The sequence below is a fragment of the Ascaphus truei genome, chromosome 5 (assembly GCF_040206685.1).
Source record: "Ascaphus truei isolate aAscTru1 chromosome 5, aAscTru1.hap1, whole genome shotgun sequence".
NCBI classification, from domain to species: Eukaryota; Metazoa; Chordata; class Amphibia; order Anura; family Ascaphidae; genus Ascaphus; species Ascaphus truei.
The window spans coordinates 282,663,329-282,690,672 of NC_134487.1; the positions used below are offsets into that span (position 1 = coordinate 282,663,329).

General features: G+C 52.3%; 1 protein-coding gene across 7 annotated transcripts in view; it reads left to right on the forward strand.

Annotated features, from left to right (window-relative positions):
* IQSEC3 (IQ motif and Sec7 domain ArfGEF 3) overlaps nucleotides 1-27,344 on the forward strand; it is a 73,175-nt gene that overhangs the window by 39,668 nt on the left and 6,163 nt on the right. For 6 of the 7 annotated variants that reach the window (XM_075602315.1, XM_075602318.1, XM_075602319.1 and 3 more), the window contains 9 exons: nucleotides 10,447-10,657; nucleotides 11,780-12,783; nucleotides 13,712-13,876; nucleotides 20,616-20,738; nucleotides 21,183-21,349; nucleotides 21,884-22,023; nucleotides 23,355-23,480; nucleotides 25,652-25,751; nucleotides 26,335-26,496. In XM_075602315.1, coding sequence (XP_075458430.1) covers nucleotides 10,447-10,657; nucleotides 11,780-12,783; nucleotides 13,712-13,876; nucleotides 20,616-20,738; nucleotides 21,183-21,349; nucleotides 21,884-22,023; nucleotides 23,355-23,480; nucleotides 25,652-25,751; nucleotides 26,335-26,496 — 2,198 coding nt within the window. The remainder of the gene's footprint in view (nucleotides 1-10,446; nucleotides 10,658-11,779; nucleotides 12,784-13,711; nucleotides 13,877-20,615; nucleotides 20,739-21,182; nucleotides 21,350-21,883; nucleotides 22,024-23,354; nucleotides 23,481-25,651; nucleotides 25,752-26,334; nucleotides 26,497-27,344) is intronic. The other variant, XM_075602316.1, reaches the window with a different exon arrangement.

Genomic DNA, 27,344 nt, shown 5'->3' on the forward strand with positions numbered 1-27,344 from the left:
TATGGGGCAGTGCAGAGACAGTATGGTGATAGTGTGGGCACATTACAGGGACAGTATGGGGCAGTGCAGAGACAGTATGGTGATAGTGTGGGGACATTACGGTGACAGTATGGGGCAGTGCAGAGACAGTATGGTGACAGTGTGGGGACATTACGGGAACAGTATGAGGACAGTGCAGAGACAGTATGGTGATAGTGTGGGGACATTACGGTGACAGTATATAGACAGTGCAGAGACAGTATGGTGATAGTGTGGGGACATTACGGTGACAGTATGTAGACAGTGCAGAGACAGTATGGTGATAGTGTGGGGACATTAGGGGGACAGTATGAGGACAGTGCAGAGACAGTATGGTGATAGTGTGGGGACATTACGGGGATAGCATGAGGACAGTATGGTGACAGTGTGGGGACATTACGGGGACAGTATGGGACAGTGCAGAGACAGTATGGTGATAGTGTGGGCACATTACGGGGACAGTATGGGGCAGTGCAGAGACAGTATGGTGATAGTGTGGGCACATTACGGGGACAGAATGGGGCAGTGAAGAGACAGTATGGTGACAGTGTGGGGACATTACGGTGACAGTATGGGGCAGTGCAGAGACAGTATGGTGACAGTGTGGGGACATTACGGTGACAGTATGTAGACAGTGCAGAGACAGTATGGTGATAGTGTGGGGACATTAGGGGGACAGTATGAGGACAGTGCAGAGACAGTGCGGGGACAGTATGCGACAGTGCAGAGACAGTATGGTGATAGTGTGGGAACAGCATGAGGACAGTATGGTGACAGTGTGGGGACAGTATGGGACAGTGCAGAGACAGTATGGTGATAGTGTGGGAACAGCATGAGGACAGTATGGTGACAGTGTGGGGACAGTATGGGACAGTGCAGAGACAGTATGGTGATAGTGTGGGGACATTACGGGGACAGTATGGTGATAGTGTGGGGAAATTACGGGGACAGTATGAGGACAATGCAGAGACAGTATGAGGACAGTGCAGGGACAGTATTAGGACAGTGCAGGGACAGTATGAGGACAGTGCAGGGACAGTAACCCCCTGAACTGAAGCGGAGTACCTTCTGTCTGTTGTAACAGGTTGTTCATCCACCTTCCACCTCCAAATCTGACACACAAAAAATACCATCAGATTTATCCCAGAAAACATCCCGTTGCTTTGAGACTATTTCTTCCAGCTGTGACCCTCCCTGCCCGGATCTAAAGGAGTTTACATTGAGTTGGATATATATAGAAGTATATTGCTGTGCTCAGATTTTCATACCTTTTCAGGGTGCTGGGTGTGGATATGCAAATAGAATAATGAGGGGAACCAGGAACATTTATAGTACAAACAAGAGCTTTAGACATGGCTGCTTCAAAAATGTCCTATCTCAGGTGGACCCTTGTTGGGACACACACATTATTCTCTGAGCTCACTATCCCGTTTCAGTGCATGACATTCTTAGTCTAAACTTGTTGGTTCGGGAGATTACTTAGGACCTTCTAGTGAGGCCGATCCAATTATGCTCCGGAGCTTCTCCTCTGAGAATTCCCTGCTGAGCACATGCTCTCTCCTCTTCTGGCCAGAGGATAATCTTGGGCCATTACTATGGGCTCTAACTATATTGCGCATGTTTCTTGACTTAACTGAAAACAATAACTGGTGACAGGACATCCTTAATACATGTAACTATACACACAAACCTATTTACAGGACTCACAGTGAGGCTTCAGTCTGGACTCTGAGGAGCCTGTTTCTAGAACATAGGGAGGATCTATCGATACCCTTCTATCTCCCTATAGTAACATCACTTGTCACAAGACAAACAAAGGAGGGGCTATCCCTTTCTGCGTAGTCATTCTGCATCACATGATAGGGAGGGGAGGAACCCGAGTGATCCCACACTCAGGGTCGGCCTTAGGGCAAAGCGAGCAAGGCCTTAGGGCGCTCCCTCCTCTCCCTATCAGTACCAGGATTCAACTTCCGCCCGACCGGAGGGGGAGCTGGATGAGGGAGCGCGGAGCCCTCCTTCCCCCAGCCATCCCTCCGGTCGGGTGCCGAGACGAGGAGGAGGGTGCGGAGGGAATGTGGGGCCCCTGGACTGGCAGGACCGCTTCTCACCGAGTGGTAGGTGTGTGTGTGGCTTTCTTTCTTCCTTTGGGGAGGGTTCTTACCTTTTCTGGAGCTGGCCACCTCCCGTAGCGTCACGTTGCCATGGTGACCGACGTCAAATCACGCCGTGACATCATACGACAACGTTTGCCATGGCAATGTGACGTCATGACGCCGTGATGCAGCTGGAGGAGGGCCGCTGTTCAAGGTAAGTCCCCTTAACTTTTTTCACCGGGGTGGGGGGGGGGGGGGGGGGGCCCGATTAAAGTGCGCAGCCTTGGGCTCAGCAAAGGTAACCCATTAAAACTGTTAACACCTTATACTAACTAGTTGTACCCAGAGGGGTGGACCACGCAGAAATAAGGTTCTGTTTTTCCTGTAGGAAGATGCTGATAAATAGCCTGAAACGGGAACGCGCAGCATTTCTGCTTTCATTTGGCTCCTTTTTCTTTTCCTAGATTAGTACGTCTCTTTGGGTAGAACGGTATTTCCAAAGCTTTCGGTCTGACTTTGTGAGGTCGTGTTGCTCCCTGGTGTGTGGGCTCGTGTGGGTGTAAATTACATCATTACAGGTCTCAAATCACAGTAACAGATAATCCAGCTCTCTGTGTCCTCTCATATATGTATCACCATAGGTGTTTATATACAGTTTTGGTGTGTATATATATATTTGTGTGTGTGTATATATACTTTTGGTGTGTGCGCGTGTACTGTATACAGGAGGGCCCTGGGCATGCGGCGGGTTCTGTTCTAAGGGCCCACCGCAAAGCGAAAATCGTCGGAATGCGGAACTGGCGGTTTTTGGCGTGTGCGCATGCGCAGACCGGCAATGCCCTCTTCTGCGCATGCGCAACCTTCGTTCGGCTTGTGTGCAACCTTCGTTCTGCGCATGCGCAACCTCGGCACCCCCCCATTCTGCGCATGCGCGACCTCGGAATTCCCCGTTCTGCGCAGACATGACGGCCCCCTTCTTGGTACCGCCATATCGCTGAAAAGCGCGGCGCCGAGAAGTGGAGCCTTGCTGTATATGTATATATATATCAATACATATATGTATATTATATATATGTAACGGTGATTCCCCCACCCTCTGGAAGATTCTACCATTACTGGTCGTGTGGTGCATGATAACTGCTGGTAACAGGAGGGCTGAGCTGTCCGCCAATGGTAGTGGGGACACAGGATCAGGTTTCTGGGTACATTACGCACATGGTTCTCTAGCAGTGCAACGCCTCCATGTGCTGTAGGCTTCAGATAGGTGAAGATGATCTCCCACAGTAAAACTATCAAGTCTCCCCCCAGTAAGATCACACACTAGGCGGGAGTATAACAACAGGAATGGTTTATGCTCTTGGTCTGACAGTACAGGAACAAGGCAGATCTCTGCCCACTGTAGTCTCTGGGATTGTCAACTTGAGGATGGTCCCTGGACTACCACTAGAGGTCAGGGCCCCTGTAGCTGTCCTAGCTCTTCCCTGGCCCTCTAGCAGGACCAGAGGTATAGCGTATCACTCGTATAGCGAATGCAGTACACTGCATGCTCCTGTGTATATCTATGTGCATGCTCCTGTGTATATCTATGTGTGTTACATTGCATGCTCCTGTGTATATCTATGTGCATGCTCCTGTGTATATCTATGTGTGTTACATTGCATGCTCCTGTGTATATCTATGTGTGTTACACTGCATGCTCCTGTGTATATCTATGTGTGTTACACTGCATGCTCCTGTGTATATCTATGTGCATGCTCCTGTGTATATCTATGTGTGTTACATTGCATGCTCCTGTGTATATCTATGTGTGTTACACTGCATTCTCCTGTGTATATATATGTGTGTTACACTGCATGCTCCTGTGTATATCTATGTGTGTTACACTGCATGCTCCTGTGTATATCTATGTGTGCATTTACACTGCGTACTCCTGTGTATATCTATGTGTGTTACATTGCATGCTCCTGTGTATATCTATGTATGTTACACTGCATGCTCCTGTGTATATCTATGTGTGTGTTACACTGCGTACTCCTGTGTATATCTATGTGTGTTACACTGCATGCTCCTGTGTATATCTATGTATGTTACACTGCGTACTCCTGTGTATATCTATGTGTGTTACATTGCATGCTCCTGTGTATATCTATGTATGTTACACTGCATGCTCCTGTGTATATCTATGTGTGTGTTACACTGCGTACTCCTGTGTATATCTATGTGTGTTACACTGCATGCTCCTGTGTATATCTATGTGTGTTACACTGCATGCTCCTGTGTATATCTATGTGTGTTACACTGCATGCTCCTGTGTATATCTATGTGTGTGTTACACTGCATGCTCCTGTGTATATCTATGTGTGTTACACTGCGTACTCCTGTGTATATCTATGTGTGTTACACTGCATGCTCCTGTGTATATCTATGTGTGTTACACTGCATGCTCCTGTGTATATCTATGTGTGCATTTACACTGCGTACTCCTGTGTATATCTGTTTGTGCGTTTACACTGCATGCTCCTGTGTATATCTGTGTATGTTAAACTGCATGCTCCAATGTGTACCTGTGTGTTACACTGCATGCTTCTGTGTATATTTGTGTGTGTTACAATGCATGCTCATGTGTATATCTCTCTGTGTGTGTATCTGTGTGTATATTTGTTTATTAAACTGTTATAGACTGAAAGTTTTTCTATCTTCTCCCATATCTCTCTCCCCTGCCCCCACTGTAACATTTCCACCTTGTTGCCCCATCAGTGAGTCGTTGTCATCCTGAGCTGCCTCCGGGCGAGAGAAACAGCGGATGTCTGAGCTGGAGTAGCAGCGTCATGCGCCACCCCCCCCTCCCCCCACCCGTGTCCTGAGGAGGCACAGGAATGTGACACTAATGCAGGGTGTCAGCTGCTGTACAGGGTACTGGGTACAGAGCTGTGCCCTGTGCTGTATATAGGGCTTTGGTTAACTCCACTACCAAATAAACAGGAGCCTTAAAGTTCTGCATGGCACAGGCAGGCACACAGGTACACAAGGACATGCGGGAACAGACAGGCACACAGGGACACAAGGACATGCAGGGACATGCGGGCACAGGCAGGCTCACAGGGACACAAGGACATGCGGGAACAGGCACACAGGGACACAAGGACATGCGGGAACATGCGGGAACAGGCAGGCACACAGGGACACAAGGACACAAGGACATGCGGGAACAGGCAGGCACACAGCAGGCACACAGGGACACAAGGACATGCGGGAACATGCGGGAACAGGCAGGCACACAGCAGGCACACAGGGACACAAGGACATGCGGGAACAGGCAGACACACAGGGACACAGAGACACAAGGACATGCGGGAACAGGCAGGCACACAGGGACACAAGGACATGCGGGAACATGCGGGAACATGCGGGAACAGGCAGGCACACAGGGACACAAGGACATGCGGGAACAGGCGGGAACAGGCAGGCACATAGGGACACAAGGACATGCGGGAACAGGCAGGCACACAGGGACACAAGGACATGCGGGAATATGCGGGAACAGACAGGGACACAAGGACATGCGGGAACATGCGGGAACAGGCAGGCACATAGGGACACAAGGACATGCAGGGACATGCAGGCACAGGCAGGCACACAGGGACACAAGGACATGCAGGGACATGCGGGCACAGGCAGGCACACAGGGACATGCGGGAACAGGCAGGCACACAGGGACACAAGGACATGCAGGGACACAAGGACATGCGGGCACAGACAGGCACACGGGAACACAAGGACATGCGGTGACATGCGGGAACAGGCAGGCACACAGGGACACAAGGACATGCAGGGACACAAGGACATGCGGGCACAGGCAGGCACACAGGGACACAAGGACATGCAGGGACATGCGGGCACAGGCAGGCACACAAGGACACAAAGACATGCAGGGACATGCGGGCACAGGCAGGCACACAGGGACACAAGGACATGCAGGGACATGCGGGCACAGGCAGGCACACAGGGACACAAGGACATGCAGGGACATGCGGGCACAGGCAGGCACACAGGGACACAAGGACATGCGGGAACAGGCAGGTACACAGGCACACAAGCACACAGAGACACAAGGACATGCGGGAACAGGCAGGCACACAGGGACACAAGGACATGCGGGAACATGCGGGAACAGGCAGGCACACAGGGACACAAGGACATGCAGGGACATGTGGGAACAGGCAGGCACACAGGGACACAGAGACACAAGGACATGCGGGGACAGGCAGGCACACAGGGACACAAGGACATGCGGGAACAGGCAGGGACACAGGGACACAGAGACACAAGGACATGCGGGGACAGGCAGGCACACAGGGACACAAGGACATGCGGGAACAGGCAGGCACACAGGGACACAAGGACATGCGGGCACAGGCAGGCACACAGGGACATGCGGGAATAGGCAGGCACACAGGGACACAAGGACATGCAGGGACACAAGGACATGCAGGGACACAAGGACATGCGGGCACAGACAGGCACACGGGGACACAAGGACATGCGGGAACACAAGGACATGCGGGCACAGACAGGCACACGGGAACACAAGGACATGCGGGGACATGCGGGAACAGGCAGGCACACGGGACACAAGGACATGCAGGGACATGCGGGCACAGGCATGCACACAGGGACACAAGGACATGCAGGGACATGCGGGCACAGGCAGGCACACAGGGACACAAGGACATGCAGGGACATGCGGGCACAGGCAGGCACACAGGGACACAAGGACATGCAGGGACATGGAGGCATACGGGGACACAAGGACATGCAGGGACATGCGGGAACAGGCAGGCACACAGGGACACAAGGACATGCAGGGATATGCGGGCACAGGCAGGCACACGGGGACACAAGGACATGCAGGGACATGCGGGAACAGGCGGGAACACAGGAACACAAGGACATGCAGGGACATGCAGAACAGGCAGGCACACAGGGACACAAGGACATGCAGGGACATGCGGGAACAGGCAGACACATGAAGACACAAGGACATGCAGGGACATACTGTACAGGGACACGCAAGGACAGGCACACATGGGGACACAAGAACATGCTTGAACACAGGGACATATAGGGACACATGAGGACACAGGGACATGCAGGGACAGGCAGGCACACATGAGGACACAAGCACATTCATGGACATGGACAAATGCATACGCAAGGGTAACAGGGACATGCATGGATACAGGCACACACAAAGACATGTACTGTATGAACGCAGGCATACGCGTGAACATACATGGACACACAGGGACACCGGCACATACAAGGACATGCATTGACACAGGCATACACAGGGACACAAGGACATGCAGGGACCCAGGCACACACAAGAACATACGGGGGGATGCAGGGACACAGGCACACAAGGGGACACAAGGACAGGCATGGACGCAGCCACACACAGGTAAACAAGGACATGCATGGACGCAGGCACACACGGGGACACAAGGACATGCATGGACGCAGGCACACAAGGGGACACAAGGACAGGCATGGACGCAGCCACACACAGGTAAACAAGGGCATGCATGGACGCAGGCACACACTGGTAAACAAGGACATGCATGGACGCAGCCACACACAGGTACACAAGGACACGCAGGGACGCAGCCACACACGGGGACACAAGGACATGCATGGACGCAGCCACACACAGGTACACAAGGACACGCAGGGACGCAGCCACACACGGGGACACAAGGACATGCATGGACGCAGGCACACACTGGGACACAAGAACACGCAAGGACGCAGGCACACACGGGGACACAAGAACACGCAAGGACGCAGGCACACACTGGGACACAAGAACACGCAAGGACGCAGGCACACACGGGGACACAAGGACATGCATGGATGCAGCCACACACAGGGACACAAGGACATGCATGGACGCAGGCACACACGGGGACACAAGGACATGCATGGACGCAGGAACACGCAACGTCACATAGATACACAAGGACATGTAGGGGCAGGAAGACCCAATTTCTAGTAGAGATGAGCAAGTTCACATGACCTGTGTACCCTTCGATTCTTGGGCCCTTACTTGTAACCCATTAACCCCAATAACCACACACTTGGGTTCAAATGGCCACAGCCTTTTATTATCCATAACAATTAACAATATACAACATCCTCAGACCTGGTCAGCAAGTAGCCCCAAACCTGTGAACCTGACCATGCTCACCGCCGCTTCTGACCGAGTGATCACTCTTGGTTTTAAACCCCCGGGGTCCCTTTTAGGAGGACACCCTCCGGCGCCGCCCTGGTCCAAGACCGCCTCCTTTGGACCCCATCAACATTCCTCCAAATACCCTCCCAGGCAAAAAACTGACCAATCCACCCCCCTCTGACAAACAATGCCAATAACCTTAACAATCCACATCACCATCTTTCCATATATATGTTCCTCTTTTTGTATTTTTATATTTACATATATATATGTTTTACTAATACAAAATACACATAAATACATGAATACCATAACATCTCCTTACCCCTCACAACCTCCAAAGGGTGCGTGAACCTTCTTGGAGATGTGGATGGAAGAGGTAGGAACGAGGCAAAATGCCTCTTAAATAAATGACCACTTCTCCTAATCATTTCACTTCCAGGACCCCCTTGGGCCAAATGTCATGTCACCCTGACCCCTCCCCTACTGGTCAGGGTCAGTCCACGGGATGCTATTGGCTAAACTTGGCGTGGATTGACGAGGTTCAGGGGATTCAAAAACTCCAAACTCACCGATCTAATATTTGTAGAACCTGAAATGTTAAAATCTTGTATTCAGATACAAATAATGAGGATAAAGACACACTAGCATAACATCCTTTAGGTCAGGGGTGCGCAAACTGGGGGGAGCGGGAGATTGTGCTGGGGGGGTGCGGGCCGTTGCATCTGTTTGGCTAATGATCGTATGAGGATTACACAAGACAACAAAGAGATAACTGCGAATTTGCCTGTAGACGACAGATTACCTCAAATAACCTTATTGTGAAAGAAATGCCATAAATATTGCACTTGATTGCAGTAAAAAACATGAAATGTTAAAAAATGACCTAAAAGTATTTTTGTTTAAAGGCTTCAATAACTCACATTTATTACCACATCACACATCAAGGCCTTGAGGTCACCTTGGTCCTTCTCCTTGATGGACCTGAATCTCTATACCAGTGTTTATCAACCAAGGTTCCTAGGGGTCCCCGGGCATCCCTAAAGGGTTCCCTGTAATTTTAAGGTCATTTTAAAATTGTACCAAATACAGAAGAATTTACAATGCATCTGATCTCAGACTCGCTTTCAGAGAGGGTTGGGGTTCCTAATACATCTGATCTCAGACGCGCTATTAGAGAAGGTTGGAATTCCTTACAATGCATCTTATCTCAGACACGCTATTAGAGAGGGTTGGGGTTCCTTACAATGCATCTGATCTCAGACGCGCTATTAGAGAGGGTTGGGGTTCCTTACAATGCATCTGATCTCAGACGCGCTATTAGAGAGGGTTGGGGTTCCTTACAATGCATCTGATCTCAGACGCGCTATTAGAGAGGGTTGGGGTTCCTTACAATGCATCTGATCTCAGACGCGCTATTAGAGAGGGTTGGGGTTCCTTACAATGCATCTGATCTCAGACGCGCTATTAGAGAGGGTTGGGGTTCCTTACAATGCATCTGATCACAGACGCGCTATTAGAGAGGGTTGGGGTTCCTTACAATGCATCTGATCTCAGACACGCTATTAGAGAGGGTTGGGGTTCCTTACAATGCATCTGATCTCAGACACGCTATTAGAGAGGGTTGGGGTTCCTTACAATGCATCTGATCTCAGACGCGCTGTTAGAGAGGGTTGGGGTTCCTTACAATGCATCTGATCACAGCCACGCTATTAGAGAGGGTTGGGGTTCCTTACAATGCATCTGATTTCAGACGCGCTATTAGAGAGGGTTGGGGTTCCTTACAATGCATCTGATCTCAGACGTGCTATTAGAGAGGGTTGGGGTTCCTTACCATGTATCTGATCTCAGGCGCGCTATTAGAGAGGGTTGGGGTTCCTTACAATGCATCTGATCTCAGATGCCCGTTAGAGAGGGTTGGGGTTTCTCAGAATTTCCTTAACCATAAAAAGGTTGAAAATCACTGCTCTATACAATAGTATAAGAAGCTGGGAATGTGCAGATACTCAGAATCATTGTACATTGCAGCACGTTCATTTTACCCTAACCTGCTGCCTGTAGCACAGGGTTTGGAGGATACGCTAACCCCTTTTTTTTCTGCAGTGACGATTCTTGCAACGATCAGCTGCTGTGCACAGTGTGGGACGCGCTGGACCCTGACCGGCACCTAGGAGAGGAAGAGCTGCTACCGACGGTGAGTCTCCACCATACGGGGTCCCCAGCCAGAGTTCCGCGAGGAAAGAGCACGGCCACCTGCTCCCACGGGGCCAGCAGCTCCGACTACGAACTGTCTCTGGACCTCAAGAACAAGCAGGTACGTGGCCTCTTCCCCCATCAAGGGGTCGGATAGGGGGGGGCAGGGTAAGGTTCGGGAAGGAGTAAAGACAGGGTAGGGGTTAGGGCAGGGTTATAGCAGGGTCGGCCAGGGGCAGGATCAGAGTAAGGGTAATGGTCGGGGCGGGGTCAGGGTCAGGGCAGTTCTAAACTTAATTATTAGAAGGACCCGAAATGAATGGATTGGTCGTGAAAGGGATTAAAGGGAAATCCAGGACACCCCACTTCTGTATTCCACTATTTTTTATAAATCAATATTTTTATTCAATCGGAAAAGTTGAGTAAATCCAAATAATACCACATTGTGGAGGATACAGGACAGACTGAGCTCCGTGCAGCGTTTGCAAACTCCAGTCTACGTCATTTTCTTCTGCAGAAGGGGAATAAATGTCCAGATTCATAAATAGGCCGAGTTCAGACAGGCTTCTGCGCGTTCGCACGTGTGCTCATGCCCAGGAGACAGAATGATCTGACTTGGAGGTGGAACTGCGCAGCCATTGAATAAAAATAAAAAGAAACAAAGTGTGCGTGTTTGTGATTGGCTGCCGGCACACGTGACGTGGCAGCCGCTTGAAATCATAACTTCATTTGCCTCCTTCAAGTGCAGCGGCGTCAGCGCCGTACTTCGCCGCCGGGGGGTCGTATTCCGTGTGAAAACTCGCACACACCAAAGCGAAAGAGTGGCGAGCGTGCGCGCGCTACGTCGCATCACATCCTGTCTGGACTCAGCCTTAGTAATATTCGCTGTACCCCCCGCCCCCAGATTTCCTCTCTGGGCTATTCTCGCAGTCGCGGGGCGGTCTACAAATAAGTGACAGATTTTATCCAAGTGTCATTTGCGAGTCACATGTTGACAGTGGCTGCCGGTGGAATATAACAATTTGTGTATTCAAGAACAATTTTGTAACCCCCTCAATCCCAGCCTCCATTATAACCATTAACCATTATACCACACCTGTCGCACAGAACAAACTGAGAGCACCGCATTATTTATAGATTCTCCTGTGTCGCTGTCTCCCCTCCTTTTCTGTATCTTTTTTGCTGTTCCTGAGGGGGATCCGGAAAGCCCCCGCTGACCTCCCCTCCTCCGCTTGTGTTGCAGATAGAGATGCTGGAGCACAAGTATGGGGGTCACCTGGTGTCCCGGAGGGCAGCCTGCACAATTCAGACTGCTTTCCGCCAGTACCAGCTCAGCAAGAACTTCGAGAAGATTCGCGACTCTCTGCTACAGAGTCGCCTGCCCCGGCGCATCTCTTTGCGCAAGGTCCGCATGCACAACCCGGACAGCTTCTCCTCCTCCGACAAGGCGCTACTGGAGGGCTACAACCTGGTAGGCATACCCCTGGTCAGGTCTCCATCCCTCCCAGCCACTATCAGTGGGGCGCTGACCGAGCTGGAAGACTCCTTCACAGAGCAGGTCCAATCCCTGGCCAAATCTATTGACGATGCCCTCAGCACCTGGAGCCTGAAAACCATGTGTGCCTTCCCGGAGGGGGGCTCCTACCAGATCCGGGAAACCTTCAGCTCCATGCAGCAGAACCCGGAGCTAGAACCGCCCAAGCTAGAGGAGAGGGAAGATGAGGAGGGGCAGCTGGGGAACCTGCCCAAGAGCAGCAGCACTTTGATGATGGCCTTCAGAGATGTCACCGTCCAGATAGACAACAACAACATCTCAGTCTCATCATCCACCTCCCTTTCCATGGCCAACTGTCTGGCCGGAACTCAGACCTCCAAGCCAGAGGAGGGCAGGGGGTGCGGGGACAAGATCTCTGAGTCTTCTGGTGCCCAGGAGGGTCTGGTCCACGATGCTCACCTGGTACAGAACTCTTTTCCTGAAGTGAATGGGGACGGGCTGGGGAGGGAGCTGGTGGGTCTGGTGCCTCCCGAGGCTGAGCCCACAGACTTATCTGAGCAGCTGAGCAGCAGCAGCACCTCCACCTCCGCCAAGTCTGTGTCTGAGGTGTCATCCAAGGAGGCCCTACAGGCCATGATCCTCAGCCTGCCCCGGTACTACTGCGAGAACCCGGCCAGCTGCCGCTCACCCACCCTCTCCACTGACACCATGAGGAAGCGACTCTACCGCATCGGGCTCAACCTCTTCAACATGTGAGTCGGGGTGGAGAAAGGGGTTTCTAGAGGGAGGGCTTCTAGAGCAACTCATCTAGAGCGTGCATCAAGAAGCCAGCTTCTAGAGAGTCACTTATGTTCTATTTCATATACAGTAGGGGCATCTAGAGGGAACTCTAAGAGGGTATGTATCTAGAGGAGAGGGGGGCTATGTGATGGTTTGTAGATGGGCTTCTGGAGGGTCTTCTAGAAGAAGCTCCTGTGTCATGTATACAGGGCCTCAGTTTGGCTTGCTTTTCTTCATCCAGTGTGTGTTTTCAATATAAATGTCACTAAAGCTCCAGTGCTGGACAGCATCCTATTTCACGCAGCCAGGGCTAGAAAAGCATCATAGGATAAAGATTTCGAACATTCAGAAGCCAAGAAATCTAAAGTCTAAATTCTGGGCATTACTGACCTAGGTACGCCCTGGAAATAGTAGCCGCTGCTGTCTTCAAAATAAAAGGGAATTAAACCAAATGTAACCTATAATAGTATTAACCCTCAGAGCCGGGCATTACCTGCACACTAATGCCCCAGCTGGCTCCCTGTTCCCTGTGGATTATTCCTTAATGTTAGAATGCTATGTATGGGTGGGCAATGGGACCCCAGCAAGAGGGAGGCAGGATAGGGGGAGGTTGCAGTGTTTAGTTCATGTATGTTGGGTGGGGCATAGTGTGAAACGATCCAGCGCAACCTGCAGGAGGTTATGTGTATTGAAAATACCTGAGATGAGTTGTGGGGCTAATAACGTGGAAGATGAATGAGTGACGTGTATCACAGTGGGAGTGTGGGCTATCGTTGGGGGAATATGGGGGAGAGAAGTCACGGGTGGGGGGTCTCTGTGTGGTGTGAATGTTTTGGGGATTTGGGTGAGGGAAACCAGGCTGATCTGGGGTCTCCGTACCTGACCCCCATTTTCTTCCAGCAGTACTCCTGACAAGGGGATCCAGTTCCTGATCTCTCGGGGTTTTATCCCGGACACCCCCATTGGGGTGGCACATTTCTTACTGCAGAGAAAGGGGCTGAGCCGGCAAATGATCGGGGAGTTCCTGGGGAACAGCAAGAAGCAATTCAACCGCGACGTGCTAGAGTGAGTGGACTCCAGATACTCCAAAAAACACATCCCAACACCCCAACTAACACCCACAAATACCGATACCACGATTGCCATCCCCAAATAGTCGCAACCCAAATATCAGCACCCCATAACCCAAACTACCAACATCCCAACTAATGCCCTCACATAATCCTAACTGAAACCTGCAAATATAGCAGCACTGACTACCTAAAATACTGCAGTACTCTCACTGACTGCCTAAAATACTGCAGTCACTGTCACTGACTGCCTAAAATACTGCAGTACTCTCACTGACTGCCTAAAATACTGCAGTACTCTCACTGACTGCCTAAAATACTGCAGTACTCTCACTGACTCCCTAAAATACTGCAGTATTCTTACTGACTTCCTAAAATACTGCAGTATTCTCCGTGACTCCCCCCTCCTGTATAGAGTGTGCTGCTTCAAATCACCTGAGCTCTGTAAATAGGTCATTCTGCAGAGCTGAGCATCTCTCACACGTCACACGCACTGAGCACCAGCTCCTTCCACACTCACACACGTCACACGCAGTTAGCACCAGCTCCTTCCACTCACACACGTCACACGCACTAAGCACCAGCTCTTTCCACACTCACAGACGTCACACGCACTGAGCACCAGCTCCTTCCACTCACACACGTCCACGCACTGAGTACCAGCTCCTTCCACTCACACACGTCCACGCACTGAGTACCAGCTCCTTCCACACTCACATACGTCACACACACTGAGCACCAGCTCCTTTCACACTCACACACGTCACACGCACTGAGCACCAGATCCTTCCACTCACACACGTCACACGCACTGAGCACTAGCTCTTTCCACACTCACACACATCACACGCACTGAGCACCAGATCCTTCCACTCACACACGTCACACGCACTGAGCACCAGCTCCTTCCACACTCACACACGTCACACGCACGGAGCACCAGCTCCTTCCACACTCACACACGTCACACGCACTGAGCACCAGCACCTTCCACTCACACACGTCACACGCACGGAGCACCAGCTCCTTCCACACTCACACACGTCACACGCAGTGAGCACCAGCTCCTTCCACACTCACACACGTCACACGCACTGAGCACCAGATCCTTCCACACTCACACACGTCACACGCACTAAGCACCAGCTCTTTCCACACTCACAGACGTCACACGCACTGAGCACCAGCTCCTTCCACTCACACACGTCCATGCACTGAGTACCAGCTCCTTCCACTCACACACGTCCACGCACTGAGTACCAGCTCCTTCCACACTCACATACGTCACACACACTGAACACCAGCTCCTTTCACACTCACACACGTCACACGCACTGAGCACCAGATCCTTCCACTCACACACGTCACACGCACTGAGCACTAGCTCTTTCCACACTCACACACGTCACACGCACTGAGCACCAGATCCTTCCACTCACACACGTCACACGCACTGAGCACTAGCTCTTTCCACACTCACACACGTCACACGCACTGAGCACCAGCTCCTTCCACACTCACACACGTCACACGCACGGAGCACCAGCTCCTTCCACACTCACACACGTCACACGCACTGAGCACCAGCACCTTCCACTCACACACGTCACACGCACGGAGCACCAGCTCCTTCCACACTCACACACGTCACACGCAGTGAGCACCAGCTCCTTCCACACTCACACACGTCACACGCACTGAGCACCAGCTCCTTCCACACTCACACACGTCACACGCAGTGAGCACCAGCTCCTTCCACACTCACACACGCCACACGCAGTGAGCACCAGCTCCTTCCACACTCACACACGTCACACGCACTGAGCACCAGCTCCTTCCACACTCACACACGTCACACGCAGTGAGCACCAGCTCCTTCCACACTCACACACGTCACACGCAGTGAGCACCAGCTCCTTCCACACTCACACACGTACTCACGTGTACTTGCACGCGAAGGCACAGGATTTATTTGGCTATCCAGGACTTTAAAACCTATATAATATTAGATAGCATCACGCAGAGCGATAATGCAATGTAATAACTGAATAAATACACCCTTCTGTTTTTATGTGCTTTGGGGAGGTGTAACAAACAAACAAACAAACAAACACACACACACACACACAAATGAATATACAAACACTGTATTCATGTTGTTATCGACCTGGTGTTGCAAAATAGTATTTATAACAAAACATACAGATTGCAGGTTACAAAATAATGCCTATTACCAGTAGTCCTCTGGAAAGCTGAACCCGTTTCTCCTCATCTCCTGCCCATATCTTTCATTTATTTTCCCTGTTTCTTTATGCTAGTTATGCCCCCCTCCTCATGTCCCACCCCCTGCACTGTCCATATGTCCCGCCCCCCTGCACTGTCCATTTGTCCCTCCTCATGTCCTGCCCCCTGCACTGTCCATATGTCCCGCCTCATGTCCCGCCCCCCTGCACTGTCCATATGTCCCTCCTCATGTCCCGCCCCCCCTGCACTCCCCACATGTCCCTCCACATGTCCCGCCCCCCCCTGCACTCCCCACATGTCCCTCCACATGTCCAGTCCCACATGTCCAACCTTCATTGACAATTGGTCAGTTGGGAGAAATGTAGATTATGCAACACATCATGACTTACTGCCTCATACGCCTACTGTCCTCATACGCCTACTGTCCTTTACGTCTACTGTCTTCTTATGCCTACTGTCTTCATACGCCTACTGTCTTCTTACGCCTACTGTCCTCTTATGTCTACTGTCATCATACGCCTACTGTCCTCTTACGCCTACTGTCCCCATATGCCTACTGTCTTCATACACCTACTGTCCTCTTATCCCAACTGTTCCCTTATCCCTACTGTCATCATACGCCTACTGTCCTCATACGCCTACTGTCCTCATACGCCTACTGTTCCCTTATCCCTACTGTCCTCATAGGCTTACTGTCCTCCTATGCCTACTGTCATTATTTGCCTACTGCTCCATTATGCCTACTGTTATCATACGCATATTGTCTTCTTACGTCTACTGTCCTCATACACCTACTGTCCTCTTATGCCTATTTTCCTCTTATGCCTTCTTTCCTTATGTCTACTGTTCTCATACGCCTACTGTCCCCACACGCCTACTGTCCTCTTACGCCTACTGTCCTCATATGCCTGCTATCCTCTTTTACGCCTACTGTCCTCATACGCCTACTGTCCTCTTACGCCTACTGTCCTCTTATGCCTACTGTCCTCTTATGCCTACTGTCCTCTTATGCCTACTGTCCTCATACGCCTACTGTCCTCTTATACCTACTGTCCTCTTATGCCGACTGTCCTCATATGCCTACTGTCCTCATACGCCTACTGTCCTCATAAGCCTACTGTCCTCATACACCTACTGTTCTCATACACCTACTGTCCTCTTATGCCTATTTTCCTCTTATGCCTTCTTTCCTCATGTCTACTGTCTTCATACGCCTACTGTCCTCATATGCCTGCTATCCTCTTTTACGCCTACTGTCATCTTATGCCTATTTTCCTCTTATGCCTTCTTTCCTCATGTCTACTGTCTTCACACGCCTACTGTCCTCATATGCCTGCTATCCTCTTTTACGCCTACTGTCCTCATACCCCTACTGTCCTCTTATGCCTACTGTCCTCATATGCCTGCTATCCTCTTTTACGCCTACTGTCCTCATACCCCTACTGTCCTCTTATGCCTACTGTCCTCTTATGCCTACTGTCCTCTTACGCCTACTGTCCTCTTACGCCTACTGGCCTACTGTCCTCATATGCCTATTGTCCTCATACACCTACTGTCCTCATACACCTACTGTCCTCATACGCCTATTGTCCTCATACCCCTACTGTCCTCTTATGCCTACTGTCCTCTTATGCCTACTGTCCTCTTACCCCTACTGTCCTCTTATGCCTACTGTCCTCTTATGCCTACTGTCCTCATACACCTACTGTCCTCATACGCCTATTGTCCTCATACAATGTATGGGTGAACCAGTCCAAATCCGTCCCCCACCACCAAAATCCGTCTGTTGGGTTCTAAAAAAGCCGAGTGGTTTAATTCAAATCTATCACTGGATACAATCCAGACAGATTTTTATGAATCTGAACTCGGATTTCAAATTGAATCCGAAATTAGTATTGTTAAAATTCCGCACTCGGATTAATCCGAACAGAGATAGAGATGCTCTTTCCCACACAATCATACTCTCCCACAGTCATACTCTCCCACACAGTCATACTCTCCCACAGTCATACTCTCTGTTATCATATGCCTACTGTCCTCTTATGAGGATATAATAACATGTTGATCTATAGAATAACTAGCAGAGTGATATAACAACATGTAGAGTGCAGTGTGCACGCTCCCTCCCAAGCAGGGTGTGTTTTAAGCAGGGTGTGTTTGAGGCACTGTGCCCTCTCCCGGCCAGGCTGTGGGTGAGGCACTGTGCCCTCTCCCGGGCAGGGTGTGTATTAGGCACTGTGCCCTCTCCCAGGCAGGGTGTGTATGAGGCACTGTGCCCGCTCCTGGGCAGGGTGTATATGAGGCACTGTGCCCTCTCCCGGGCAGGGTGTGTTTGAGGCACTGTGCCCTCTCCCGGGCAGGGTGTGTATGAGGCACTGTGCCCTCTCCTGGGCAGGGTGTGTTTGAGGCACTGTGCCCTCTCCCGGGCAGGGTGTGTATGAGGCACTGTGCCCTCTCCTGGGCAGGCTGTGCGTGAGGCACTGTGCCCTCTCCCGGGCAGGGTGTGTTTGAGGCACTGTGCCCTCTCCCGGGCAGGGTGTGTTTGAGGCACTGTGCCCTCTCCTGGGCAGGCTGTGCGTGAGGCACTGTGCCCTCTCCCAGGCAGGGTGTGTTTGAGGCACTGTGCCCTCTCCCGGGCAGGGTGTGTTTGAGGCACTCTGCCCTCTCCCGGGCAGGGTGTGTTTGAGGCACTGTGCACGCTCCCTCCCGGGCAGGGTGTGTATGAGGCACTGTGCCCTGTCCCGGGCAGGGTGTGGGTGAGGCACTGTGCCCTCTCCCGGGCAGGGTGTGTATGAGGCACTGTGCCCTCTCCCGGGCAGGGTGTGTTTGAGGCACTGTGCCCTCTCCCGGGCAGGGTGTGTTTGAGGCACTGTGCCCTCTCCCGGGCAGGGTGTGTTTGAGGCACTGTGCCCTCTCCCAGGCAGTGTGTGTTATAGGCACTGTGCCCTCTCCCGGGCAGGGTGTGTTTGGGGCACTGTGCCCTCTCCCGGGCAGGGTGTGTATGAGGCACTGTGCCCTCTCCCGGGCAGGGTGTGTATGAGGCACTGTGCCCTCTCCCGGGCAGGGTGTGTTATAGGCACTGTGCCCTCTCCCGGGCAGGGTGTGTTTGGGGCACTGTGCTCTCTCCCCGGCAGGGTGTGTATGAGGCACTGTGCCCTCTCCCGGGCAGGGTGTGTATGAGGCACTGTGCCCTCTCCCGGGCAGGGTGTGTTTGGGGCACTGTGCTCTCTCCCCGGCAGGGTGTGTATGAGGTACTGTGCCCTCTCCCGGGCAGGGTGTGTTTGAGGCACTGTGCCCTCTCCCGGGCAGGGTGTGTATGAGGTACTGTGCCCTCTCCCGGGCAGGGTGTGTATGAGGCACTGTGCCCACTCCCGGGCAGGCTGTGCGTGAGGCACTGTGCCCTCTCCCAGGCAGGGTGTGTTTGAGGCACTGTGCCCTCTCCCGGGCAGGGTGTGTTTGAGGCACTCTGCCCTCTCCCGGGCAGGGTGTGTTTGAGGCACTGTGCACGCTCCCTCCCGGGCAGGGTGTGTATGAGGCACTGTGCCCTGTCCCGGGCAGGGTGTGGGTGAGGCACTGTGCCCTCTCCCGGGCAGGGTGTGTATGAGGCACTGTGCCCTCTCCCGGGCAGGGTGTGTTTGAGGCACTGTGCCCTCTCCCGGGCAGGGTGTGTTTGAGGCACTGTGCCCTCTCCCGGGCAGGGTGTGTTTGAGGCACTGTGCCCTCTCCCAGGCAGGGTGTGTTATAGGCACTGTGCCCTCTCCCGGGCAGGGTGTGTTTGGGGCACTGTGCCCTCTCCCGGGCAGGGTGTGTATGAGGCACTGTGCCCTCTCCCGGGCAGGGTGTGTATGAGGCACTGTGCCCTCTCCCGGGCAGGGTGTGTTATAGGCACTGTGCCCTCTCCCGGGCAGGGTGTGTTTGGGGCACTGTGCTCTCTCCCCGGCAGGGTGTGTATGAGGCACTGTGCCCTCTCCCGGGCAGGGTGTGTATGAGGCACTGTGCCCTCTCCCGGGCAGGGTGTGTTTGGGGCACTGTGCTCTCTCCCCGGCAGGGTGTGTATGAGGTACTGTGCCCTCTCCCGGGCAGGGTGTGTTTGAGGCACTGTGCCCTCTCCCGGGCAGGGTGTGTATGAGGCACTGTGCCCACTCCCGGGCAGGGTGTGTTTGAGGCACTGTGCCCTCTCCCGGGCAGGGTGTGTATGAGGCACTGTGCCCTCTCCCGGGCAGGGTGTGTATGAGGCACTGTGCCCTCTCCCGGGCAGGGTGTGTTTGAGGCACTGTGCCCTCTCCCGGGCAGGGTGTGTTTGGGGCACTGTGCCCTCTCCCGGGCAGGGTGTGTATGAGGCACTGTGCCCTCTCCCGGGCAGGGTGTGTATGAGGCACTGTGCCCACTCCCGGGCAGGGTGTTTTTGGGGCACTGTGCTCTTTCCCGGGCAGGGTGTGTTTGAGGCACTGTGCCCGCTCCCTCTCGAGCTCTCTCTCTCTGATTTGTAGCTGTGTGGTGGATGAGATGGATTTCTCTGGCATGGAACTGGACGAGGCTCTTCGGAAGTTTCAGGCGCACATCCGAGTACAGGGCGAGGCACAGAAGGTGGAACGTCTAATCGAGGCCTTCAGGTGAGGAGTATGTGATCACACTCAGTATAAGGCATGTGCCCAACTCTGTATAGTCCATGTCCCATGCTTTGCATGACGTGTCCTGTGCTCTGCGTGACCCGCATCCTCTGCTTTGCGGGACCTGCATCTTGTGATCTGCGTTACCCATGTTCTGTGCTCTGCACGACTTGTGTCCTGTGCTCTGCGCGATTTGTGTTCTGTGCTCTGCGCGATTTGTGTCCTGTGCTCTGCATGACCCGCGTTCTGTGCTCTGGTGACACACATCTTGTGCTCTGCGTGACCTGCATTCTGTGTTCTGTGTGACCCGTGTTCTGCACGACTTGTGTCCTGTGCTCTGCATGTCCCGCCTCTGGTGACCCGCATCTTGTGCTCTGCGTGACCTGCGTCCTGTGTTCTGCGTGACCTGCGTTTGTGCTCCGCGTGACCCGTGTCTTTCCCCTGCAGTCAACGTTACTGTATGTGTAACCCCGACATCGTACAGCAGTTCCACAACCCGGACACCATCTTTATCTTGGCCTTTGCCATCATCCTGCTGAATACGGACATGTACAGTCCGAGTATCAGACCCGACCGCAAGATGATGCTGGAGGATTTTATCCGGAATCTGCGAGGTCAGCACCACCAGCACATGCAGCGTGTGTGTGTGTGTGTGTGTGTGTGTGTGCTTCCGGGTCTGTGTGTGTGTGTGTGTGTGTGTGTGCTTCCGGGTCTGTGTGTGTGTGCTTCCGGCTGTGTGTGGATGTCTCACAGCACTCCATGTCCCCCCAGTAGTAGATGATGTGCTGTGTGTCCCCCCTATCCAGGGGTAGATGACGATGCTGTGTGTGTCCCCCCCAGGGGTAGATGACAGGACTGTGTGTGTCCCCTCCCCAAGGGTAGATGACGGGGCTGTGTATCCCCCCCAGGGGTAGATAACATGGCTGTGTGTGTCCCCCTCAGGGTTAGATGACACAGATGTTTATGTCCCCCCACCAGGGGTAAATGATGTGGATCTGTATGTCCCCCCCAGGGGTAGATGACATGGATGTGCATGTCCCCCCCAGGGGTAAATGACATGGATGTGTGTGTCTCCCCCAGGGGTAGATGACATGGATGTGCATGTCCCCCCCAGGGGTAAATGACATGGATGTGTGTGTCCCCCCCAGGGGTAGATGATGGGGCTGACATCCCCAGGGATATGGTGGTCGGGATTTATGAACGGATCCAGCAGAAGGAGCTGAAATCCAACGAGGATCATGTGACCTACGTGACCAAGGTGGAGAATTCCATTGTGGGCATGAAAAGCGTAAGTCCTGCGGGGGGGGGGGGGGGGAGGTTAGAGGAGGGAGGTGGGCATGCAGCAGTGTGCAAAGAGGAGAGTGGGGCAACGACGAGTGGGGCAACAACGACAAGTGGGGCAGAGAGGAGGAGGGTGGGGAGAAGTGGGGCAGAGAGGAGGAGGGTGGGGAGAAGTGGGGCAGAGAGGAAGGGGGCAGGAAGCAGTGGGGCTGAGAGGAGGGGGCAGGCAGGAGTGGGGCAGGGGGCAAGCAGCAGTAGGGCAGGCAGGAGTGGGGCAGAGATGAGGGGGCAGGCAGCAGTTGGTTAGAGAGGAGAGGTGGGCAGGCAGCAGTTAGGCAGAGATAAGAGATGGGCAGGCAGAATTGAGGCAGAGAGGAGGGCAGGCTGGAGTGGAGCAGAGAGGAGGGGGACAGGCAGCAGTGGGGCAGAGACGAGAGGTGGGCAGGCAGCAGTGGGGCAGAGAGGCAGAGAGGAGGGCAGGCTGGAGTGGGGCAGAGAGGAGGAGGACAGGCAACAGTGGGGCAGAGAGGAGAGGTGGACAGGCAGCAGTGGGGCAGAGAGGAGGCATGGGCATGCAGCAGTGGGGCAGAGAGGAGGTGTGGGCATGCAGCAGTGGGGCATAGAGGAGAGGGGGCAGCCAGGTGTGGGGCAGAGTCAGAGAAGGGGCAGGCAGCAGTGGGGCAGAGGGGAGGGCAGGAAGAAGTGGGGCAGAGAGGAGAGGGGCAATGTAGGAAATCAGAAATGTCCGATTGTACAGTGATTTCTCATTACAAGAAAAAATTGTCATTAAGAAAATCAGTGATGTCATACAAGGGATTCAAAGTGATAAATACTGGCTGTATTCAGCAGTTAGTGCTGGGGGCTGGGGGGGAGGGGTGAGGGGGGGGCTGGGTTTACTACTTTATGATTATACTCCAGGATTACCAGTATTTTCTCATGTAATTACTGCAGGAGTACCAATATAGATAGACAGACAGACAGACAGACATATATATACAGTATATTTACAAATTCTTCAAGAGTACCAGTACTCTGGTATTTATTTGTGTCCGTCAGTCCCCCCCTCCCCTTTTCTTTGACTATGTGTCCCTGCCGAGTATTAGATTCACTGCTTACTTATCCCCCTGGCGGCTGGCCTGCCCTTAAATGACATCGCAAACCCAATATGGCTGCCCGACTCCCCAGTCACTGCTGTAGATTTGAGTGTGTATTACTCTGATACTCCTGCGCGGGGGTATGCAATATGCTGAGGTTGCCCTGAAAGAGGCTGCCTTTGTCCTGCGCATGTTGATGAAGTGGCGGGCTGTGATTGGCTGTGTGGTGACCTGCCCCCTACAGGTGCTCTCGGTCCCTCACCGGCGGCTGGTTTGCTGCAGCCGCCTCTTTGAGGTGATGGACGTGAACAAAGTACAGAAACAGGCGGCCCATCAGAGGGAGGTGTTCTTATTCAACGACTTGCTGCTGGTGAGTACTGCCTGATACTTCACAGCACTGCTGAGTATGGTCACATTACAGTATACTGTAACATGCTGGGGCATTAGCCTCATTATTACCGAGTGTTGCCTGGTACTACAAAGTACTGATACGCATTGTCATAAAGTACCGCGGAGTACTCCTAATTACTGTTGAGTACTGTCTGGTACTACAGAGTAGTGATTGGCAGTGTCATTTAATGTAGAGTACTGCAAAGTACTTCTCAATGAGAACTGCCTGGTACTATGGAACACCGAAGAGTGCAGAGTACTCCTTTTGGCTATCCGAGTACTTCCTGATACTCAGGGTCGCCAGCTTCTGTTGGAGGCTAACCCGGAGACTTTTTGCAATAACATTAGTTTATATTTATTTATCTTATTTATATATTTATTTGTCTTACCTGCGGCATCTCCCGGCATCGTCTCCCCCTGCAGGGTCCAGTCAGCATGGCTTTGCGACGTCAAATGGTGCGTGTTGTCATGACAATGTGACGTCACGGCGGCAAGTTGCCATGACAATGGAACGCCGTGTGGCGCCGTGACGTCACGCAGCATCCTGTTGTCATAGCAATGGGCGTCACACGACGTCACGTAGCATCACGTTGTCATGCCAACGCGGCGCCATTTGACGTTGCGCAGCCATGTTGACAGGATTTGCAGGGGGGGGGGACGCCGCCACGAGATTTTCCAGTAAACCCGTAGCCCTGAGGCTGGCGGCCGAAACCCGTAGTCTCCCAGTCAAACCCGGGGAGGTGGCAGTCCTACTGCTACCACGCGAGTATGTCTGGGTACTGTCTGATGCTGTAGACCAGGGGCGGGCAAAGTTTCGTGCATGCGCCCCCCTCCGCCCGCACGGCTCCGGTGTCAAATAATGCCGCGGGGTCATGTGACATCACGTTGCCATGGCAACACGCCGTCACGTGACCCCCTCGGCGTCAGTTGACACCGGGTTACCATGGAGATGCATCGCTGGAAGGCAAGGTAAGTAAAACATTCCAGTGGCCTCGCGCGATCCCCGGCATTTATTTTAAATGCCTTCAGGGAAGTGCGGGGCCTCTGTAACAGCCGCGCACCCCGCACAAAATCTCGCGCCCCGCATTTTGCGCACCCCTGCTGTAGACTACTGCCTGTTACACCTTATTTCTAGAAGTACTGCACCATTCTTTAGAGCATGGGGTGCGCAAAGTGGGGGGCGATTATTATTTTGGTGGGGCGCGGACTTCACCTACCTTTCCTCGGCGATGCCACGGGGTCATGTGATGTGAGCGTTGCCATAGTAACGCACGGCAAATGATGCCACGGGGGTCACGCGACCCCATGCGTCATTTGACGCTGGATATTGCGTAAGGGGGGGCACAAGCATAGGGGCTGGCAGGCCAGGGGGGGGGGGGGGTTGCAGCACAGAAAGATTGCGCGCCCCTGCTTTAGAGCATTGATGAATACAGTCTGGTACTATTAAGTACTTGTGAGTAAGAGTATGCCCTTTTTTTTAGTACTGCATGATACTATAAAGCCAAGGTGAGTATTCCTTATTACTGTACTATTGTGAGTACTTCCTGATACTACTAAGTTCTCCTGAGTACAGCCAGATCTTACATATTACTACCGAATACTGCACAATACTGAAGTACTTCACTAGACACTACTACTCCCGGATTCCACCAAGTATTCTGCTACTACAAGTACTTCATTTACACTAGCAACTGCTCATTGTTTCTACTCTAGTTTTGGAAATCATGTTGCTAGTAAGTACTCTGCGTTACTAAGGACCCGTACTACCGTCAAATTCCTACTTCCTCTCTGATTCAAGCACTTTGTGTTGCTGCTCAGTATAGATGTTACTGCCGAGTACTGTCTGGCAGTATTCCATCTTCTAATACTAACACTCAGCAGAGAGTCTTTATCTTTTATGGCCAGATGGTAGTGACCTTCCCGTCCTGGCCTCCTTCTCTGACCGCTTAACCTCCCCACTCAACCTTCTGACCTCTCCATCTGACCTCCCCACTCAACCTCCTCATCTGACCTGCTGACCTCTCCACTCAAGCTCCTGACCTCCTTGTCCTGGCCTGCTGTCTGACCTCCTGACCTGTCCGTCTGACCTGCGCATCCTGGCCACCTTGTCTGACCTCTGGCCCTCACGGTTGTCTCCCGCCTCCCCCTCAGATCCTGAAGCTTTGCCCCAAGAAGAAGACTTCCTCTACATACACATTCTGCCGGGCTGTGCCGCTGCTCGGGTTGCAATACCACCTCTACGAGAACGAGTGTAAGTCGTGTGACCCTGCCGTTCTCTGCCGAGGAGGGAAGGGGCAGTTCAGGGGTTAATGTGATTAGGTCTTTTGAGTTCAATTCCATTTCTCATATATACATTATTTCATGTATGTCTCATGTATGTGACTCATGTATGTGACTCATGTATGTGACTTATGTACACTTCCTGGTTCTTCACAATGAAAATCTTACAGATACTCAGTGACCGAGTTTAGGGGCAAACACAGTGATGTCATAGTGCTAAATTGGTCAACTGTGATGTCATAGTGCCAAATTGGTAAACTTATGGTAATGGTAAAATTATGTAGTTGGGGATGTAGTTGTGATGTCACATGGTAATGTATGACATCAGAAATGCCAGATATTATTATTATTCTACAGGGGCGAAACAGTGATATCATTACAGTAAGAAAGTCTGATGTCACAGGGGGCTGTGATGTCATAGAAGAGATGCAGCCAAAGTGATATATTTTGGTGCTGTGATATAAATGGCTGAAGCAGTGATGTCATAGGGGCAGAGTAGTGATGTAACGGAGGGGCTGCAGTCCTGTGATATCAGCGCTGTGTCCTCTTCCCAGATTACCCTCACGGGATCACACTGGTCAGTCCTCTTTCCGGCTCGGATAAAAGGCTGGTTCTCCATTTCTGTGCTTTGGGCTCTGAAGAGCTGCAAAAATTCCTGGAGGACCTGAAGGAATCGATCTGCGAAGTAACAGAGATGGAACAGATTCGCATTGAATGTGAGCGTGTGAGTGTGCACATGTGTGAGTGTGCACGTGTGTGAGTGTGCACGTGTGTGAGATTATGCACGTGTGTGTGACTGTGCATATTTATGTATGTGTGCTCACGTGTGTGTTTGACTGTGTGTGCATGTGCATGTGTGTGACTGCATGTGTGAGTGTGTGTGACTGTGCATATGTGTGATTGACAGTGTGTGTGTGTGTGTGTGTGTGTGTGTGTGTGTGTGTGTGTGTGTGTGTGTGTGTGTGTGTGTGTGTGTGTGTGTGTGTGTGTGTGTGTGTGTGTGAGACTGCATGTCTATGCATGTGTGTGACTGTGTATGTTTGACTATGTGCATGTGTGTGACTGCATGTGTGCACGTGTGTGTGTGTGACTGTGCATATGTGTGATTGACAGTGTGTGAACGTGTGTGTGACTGCATGTGTGTGCGCACGTGTGTGTGACTGCATGTCTGTGCATGTGTGACACTATGCATGTGCACTCCTTGACAAAGCGCCATAGTGGGCGTGAAACATGTGGGAGGAGGAGTTTTGTCATTTTATGTAGTTTTCATTAAAGACTTTTTTAACTTTCAAATGTGGTGAGTTCCCCAACTTCTTTTCATAGCAAGCGGTAGTCCACTCGATCATTTTTTGTTTTTATGCATGTGTGTGACTGTGCATGTGTGTGAGCATGTGTGTATGTGAAAAGATCCGGTTCTGATGTGTGGGGAAGAGTGAGAGGATATGCATGTTTGTGGGGGTCATTATATGGGGTTTGTAGGGTCTTGGTATGGGGGTTGTATTGTCCTGTTATGGGGATTTTGTAAGTTCCTGATATGGGGGTTTTAAGGTTCTCATATGGGCAG